Genomic DNA, 6,410 nt, shown 5'->3' with positions numbered 1-6,410 from the left:
AACCTCAGATGAGGACGGATAACATACATTTAATTTAAGCAACAATACAGATTTCACATTTCACCCTACACTATGCTTTTGTATTGTGGCAATGTAAGTCCTGGAATTTCCTGTTTGTTTTTGTTGTTGACCCTTTCTGATTTTTGTCATGGAAATTAAAGAAATGGAGTCTATACGATTCAGTTTTCAAGATGAGATGTCCGTTAAACATCAGCGATTTGTCTGTTTTCTCACCCCTCATTCTTTACTTGTCCCTTCTCTCCCCACCTCTGTTCTGAAGGCATTCAGGTGAGTTTCTCTTTAGTTCACTGAAAACACACCGCACTTCTTACACGGTGTTCTTAATTGCATTCTCATTGAGCTTTTCCATGTAGTTCCTAAGGTCCTTTGAGTCCCCAAGCTCAATGTCTGGACATACCCATTTTATATCACTGGTCTGCACCAGTGCTAATGGACTTAGCACTGGACACCCGTTACTTGACTTCACATTGGAGAAAGTGGAGAACTTCACCCTTTTCCTCTTGGTGGTGGGTGAGTTAAGGGACTCATTCCTGTGATCCCTTCCACTGCACCCTCCCCGATCAGTACTATCACACTGGACACCTCCGTTTAAAAGTTGACTGCCCTCCTCTAGGGCACCACTTAACTCTTCATGCTGTTGTTGCTGCAAACATAGGCCCTCCTCTTGGCCGAGCCAAACCCAGTCATGGGCGTGGGGCATAGCCTCCGGAGCCTCCAGAGAGAGTTGCTTACTACGATACTTATATGCATAAGAAATGCAGTTGATGAGGAAAACCAGGATGGCCAGGCAGAAGACACCCAACAGGGCATACATACCAATCTCCAAATCGGTCAGGCCTCGTCGAGACGGCAACAAGTCGTCATCTGTGCGGCCCCGAGGCAGTTCGGCTTTTTCTGAGTATTCAGAGATATCATTGGGGATCCTGTCTCCACTGTCTGCTGACAAACGTCCCCCACTTGGTCTCATTGGAATGTGGCCCCTGATGGTWGTGGCTCCACGGTTAATTAAGCCGGTTTCTATTTCCGAGATAGATCCACCATAATAAGGAGGATCAGGACGTGRTCTTCTGTCTCCTGGCTGTCTGTATCGCTCCTCTTGTTGACCAAACCTTACTTGGATGTTTACCATTCCAGTGGCTAATGCAGAGCGTTTTTTCCCCTTCTGGCACATATCTGATGGACTCATTTCAACACGTACAAGCAAACCTTGACCTTCCCCCTTGGCAACCACAACTGGCCACTTCCATGCCACACTGTGCTGCACCACCACCACTCGTTCATCCAAAGAGGTTGCTGCCAGGGTAAAATGGGCAGGGTTGTAGTTGTCCAGAGGAGTCATAGATCCATCACTGAACTGAAGCCAGGCACTGATGAGGGACTCCTGTGAATACAAAGCCAAACATAAACTGGTAAAACACCAGTAACACAAAGTGAAAATAAAATAAATGTAGACATTCATTTGCACATTTCTCTGAAATACTCAAGGATCAAAATAAAACAGAGGCACATGGGGGAAGCAAAAGTGTGTCTTAATTACAATAAAAAAAGCTGGAACAGATTTGAAACTATTCTCATGAAAGCCAAACATCCTCAAGGGAAGCGACTAGAGCCTATCATTATTCAGTGGCTGGAAATACAAATCAAAGGGAAAACCTTGTAGTATGATGTCTAATTTAAATAAAGGCCCAGCATTCTTTGAGGGAATGCATATCACCCACCACCTTTCATTCTAGCTGTTAGAATTTAAAGTGTGTTTGACAAAAATAAATATTTTTGTTTTAGCCAGGGGCTGACTGGCATACCGGGGATTTCCCCAGTGGGCCAATGGGTTAGTGGACCGATYGGCCACMGGTGGTTCAGCCTGTGGACACACTGCATCCCTTTTTTACCCCCTTCACTCCAGTCATCTGATCTGCTCAGTGCCTGACCTAAGGGTGGACCTGGACACACCTGAATGAGCACCACAGAGCCAACTGACTGCAGATAAAAACTTGTTCCTTAAAGCCCAGACTACAAAAACAAATCACCTTTGTGGCACTTATCAATAACTCAGCAGTTACGAATCAGAAAACTCTTGTCTTTACTAGTGTGACATCAATTATCTTGTTTGTCTCTCACATCCAACAGAGAAATGCAAAGTGCTGTGACTCCAGCTTGTTTTGGTATTCACCAGGGGCGACATCAATGGGAGGGGCCAGGGTCACCCAAGTTGTATCCACTTGGTGCTCGTTTTTAATTTCCTTTATTTAGTGTCAGTAGAACCTTATAAATATAAAATCATTGTTTTTTGAGAAATCAAGAGTTAAAAGTATATATATAAATTTTATTTAAAATTAAAAATAAAACTTAAAGTGGCGGGAGTTGAAAGTGTCCAGTCTAAGAACTCCCGGGCCACTTTTTCTCCAAAGTCCACCCCTGGTTTCGGCTATAGGTTAATGATCTGTGACAACCATCTTGATTGGAAAATGTAAATGAAAAGATTCTAAAATATTCAGAGATTATTCTTACATTTCGATGAAGTCATACCTGCTTAAGTGATCCAATGACTTCTCGCGTTGTTGCAGTAGCAACGATAGCTCTGTTGCTTCCAGGGCTCAGTTGCAGGGACAGAGAGAGTCCAGAAACCAACTGCACCCCCAGTTCTGTCACACTCACTTTATCATCCAGCACCCTGATGCTCCTCTCAGCCAGGACCGATGATGTCAATGGGGACAGCACCTGCAACATACAAATAAACAACTGTTGCTTACTTCTTTTGGTATTTTCTTAAAATCTAAGATTAGACTTTCATTGCAAATGTAGAATATTGTTGTTTTATAAAAATATTCATCACTGATAATGGAACGTTCAGTCTCAGAGCACTGAAAGTCAAATGCTGCATTCTAAATACACTTMTTTTTCTTTGTTGTTCAACCTTTGAATTAAATCATTCTCACATAATTTCAGGGGTGTAAAAAACATAAATAAGGAAAACAGATTTAAGAATAAAGCAACAATAAGCAGAGACTTGCATTTGTTTATAACCCCCCGCAGCACTCTGCAATTAGACACACAACCACTTTTTCTAAAATACACATTTTCTTTGCTAGAATAAGAGCAAGTCAATTGGACAACAAAGTACTTGGAAGTAATGGCCAGTTTGTGAACAGATCCATGGGTCTTTGAGGTTCCATGTGATGTAGATGTCATGTATTATTTCTAAAATATCCAATATAATCTGGACATGAGCAACACTTTGTAAKTGAACAAATTTGACAGTTTTATTCATAATAGCAGATATGCAAAAAAAACTTGGTTTAATGTACACTTCTTTACTTGGCTTCTGAACATATAAGTAATGCTGTATATCGTTGTTTGTGGTGATGGTGGTTGTTGGGTGTGGGGTATTATTGTCTCACATTGTCTTAGTACAACCATAACATGGATGTAAATTACAATAAATTACTGTAAGTTTTAAACTGGTATGTCAACAAAGAACCCCAGAGGTTAAATAAAAGATAATGCACATTTAAGACATAAAAATGCTCTTGAACTCACATGAAAACATATTTTCTAATCATCCGCTGCACATATCACATTTTCCAACTTTCCAACTTGCCAGAGGTGTAAGAATGTAAATAGCTGTGATATTGTTATGAGATGAGAATCTTTCCCATCCGCTCCAATTAGGGCTCCAGTATTTCCAGCAGTCGCCCCCACATCGCTGCATTTACCAGCCAAAATGAAGTGTCAGCCCTGATCACTGCCTCATTTGTACGGACCCAACTTCTCGTTTTCCTCCCTTTGGGTTACCACTTTGCATCTTCCCTTCCTCACACAGACAATGTGATATCCTAGAGTGTTCAATAGCCAACAGTTTGGTGTCAAGACAAGAAATGCATTTAATATTTTTCTTTCAAGGTGAGCACACAAACGCTAAAAAAGGCAGATGGTACAATTGTTTTTAGGAGGACTATGAAAACARGCAGTAGCAATAATATTGGTGAATATTGGGATGACGATATCAGTTGCAATAAATCAACATATTTCACACTCTTATTTTGTTTTCATTGATGCAATAATCACAAATTCCGTTGTATGTTTTAACATCTTAGCCACCACATTTATTAGCAGGTGCAGAATGTGATGATGGATTAATGACTCAACACATTTTGAATAAAGAAAAAAAATAACGTAAATAAGCTGTTTTATGTCTCTGAAATCACTGCAATGTCTTTAATGAAAGAGCATTTTAAAACTGCAATTATTCTAATATATTTACCAAATTAAAACAAGGTCAAAATATGCTGCATGCTGGAATAACCTAAGCTAGAAAATACAGATTTTAAAGAACAGTAATGTGTAGTTAAATAAGCTGCACATGATGTCTGAGCAGAAAATACCAGATTCTAACTCTGATAAGATAAACCTGTATCTTCTTCTAAAGGTGCAATTTTAAAAGCTTCTGACATTTTGTAAAGAACCCTCGAAGATTCCCCACAGTGATCATCTCTCCTCCTGTCTGTACTGGAGTGCCTGCTAGCAGATGTCCAGACATTTTGCTGCTTTTATCGTGAGATGTCAAATCTCCTTTCCGTGCTAGCAGTAGTTATATCAGTCAGATTGGTGATCCTACTTTTATCAGACGCATGTCTCTCCTCTACCCTACTAAACAAGAGAAAGTCTTGCCTTTGGCCTACATCCATAATTGTGAAATCCTCCAAATGTGTCAAGTCCCTTCTTCATCGGTTTCCAAGTATATAGACTTCTTTATTCTGCCTCGAGAGGGCAATTAAGGACCCCCTTCTAACCCCCCCCCTTCCTGTTCAAACCTGTCAGAGTAGAGTCTTATTTAATTTCAGTCCAGATCAAGAAAGGTCTCATACTACCTGAAACCCACTAAATCACATATACACCAAGATCTGGGATGAAGCAATCAAAAATAATAGAGGAAATCTATTGTTACACAGACCATGTGTCTTTGGTTCACATACTGACACTTTTGCAAAGGTTAGCAGCACAATGTGTTCTGCATGTAAGTATCCCATCCAAAACATGTCAAGAAGGGCTTAAATGGATCTATTCTTGCCTTCTGCTGCACAGAGAAACTTACCAGTCCAGTATAATGACAACTCCATTTCTAAAGTGATTGATAGTATAAAAACTTCTGTTTCAGGAGTCTTTTGAAAACCTTCAGTTTATGTGCCAACATGCATCTTAACTGAAACAAGATAAAACAATGAGTTCATCAACTTAGACCTCCTGCCAACAATAAGATAAAGAAGTAAAAATAAGTAAAAAATAAAAAATGTGGTACAATTCTCCAGAATTGGCTCAATAAAAAGCAAACAAACCAGGCAATGCAATGTTGACCTAATTAATTATTTCAAAACTGACAGAAAAAAAATATATGTAATGGCTGCAATTCATCCAGCTTTACAAATATTTTCTAAAATTTGGTGTGATTTTAGCTGAGCATTATTGACAACAGGTACTTAAAGTGTTTCTCTCTGTTTGAGATGTTTGATTTTAAATTTAGCATTACCTTTTGGGGTCACTTATGTTTTATTTATTTATTTATTTATTTATTTTTAGAAATAAACCTCATAAAAGTACATGCACCTGAAAAACGATTAAAAAATTAGTCATTCCACACATACTCTGGGTGTGGTGCCTTGTGATATTGCAATATATTAAGCATATGTCAAGATTTCACAGTCATTTCTTAACAAAAAATGATCTTGTTAAATTCAGGCATAAAAATAAAGAGTCATGCAATATTTTAAGATAATGCATCTATAAGACTTTAGATGCATTATGAAGAAAGCAATACAGATGTAATTGACATTAGGCATAACTTATCTTTCTTTTTTATTAAAATTTGGAAACTGGAGACGGTTTCTAAAAGTTTATTGCATCTTATTGATTTTAGCTGCTTGTTTTAGTGCAGCACGAGCTCAAACAACTCTTCAYTGCATAAAGAGAATGAGATTGTGATCCCAGACTTGTATTTTAACAACGTTTTCCTCTGTGTTGTGCTGTCTTGTAAATGTCAGGCTGAAGTTGATTTATGGCGCGAGAGTGACGTCCGTAGCCTCCTGAGCAGGGCCCTGATTGTATCATTAAATAAATAGGGTCTGAGTGTTTGTGTGTAATGTGTGTGTGTGTGTGTGTGCTTGTGAATGTGTCAGAGAGCTACGTGGCAAAAGATTGAGACCACACAGGTGTTAGTTTGATAGGCCTAAGTGTTTGTGCCACACTGCGATCAATGTGGCTGTTTTGGTTTTTATTTTCTATTTCAGCGACAAATCTGATCTGGATTTTGTTTATGTGGGTTGGTGCTATTTTGTGTTAGAATATTCTTGTTTTGATTGATTGGTGTTGCTTTAATTGTGCTTATTATTATTATT

The 6,410-nt window shown here is 38.9% G+C and overlaps 1 protein-coding gene and 1 long non-coding RNA gene across 2 annotated transcripts in view; one reads left to right on the top strand and one right to left on the bottom strand.

The window, feature by feature from the left end:
* si:dkey-112m2.1 (transmembrane protein 132C) overlaps nt 1–6,410 on the bottom strand; it is a gene marked incomplete at its 3' end in the record, with an annotated part of 152,621 nt that continues 146,211 nt past the window's right edge. Inside the window, 2 exon segments of the mRNA XM_014002430.1 lie at nt 1–1,402; nt 2,548–2,739. Of these exon segments, the coding sequence (XP_013857884.1) occupies nt 329–1,402; nt 2,548–2,739 (1,266 nt within the window).
* Nucleotides 1–6,410, top strand: part of LOC106513550 (uncharacterized) — a 17,767-nt gene that overhangs the window by 2,773 nt on the left and 8,584 nt on the right. The window lies entirely within an intron of this gene.

Source organism: Austrofundulus limnaeus, unplaced genomic scaffold, assembly GCF_001266775.1.
Source record: "Austrofundulus limnaeus strain Quisiro unplaced genomic scaffold, Austrofundulus_limnaeus-1.0 Scaffold13, whole genome shotgun sequence".
NCBI lineage: Eukaryota > Metazoa > Chordata > Actinopteri > Cyprinodontiformes > Rivulidae > Austrofundulus > Austrofundulus limnaeus.
This window is presented reverse-complemented; position numbering and strand designations above follow the sequence as displayed.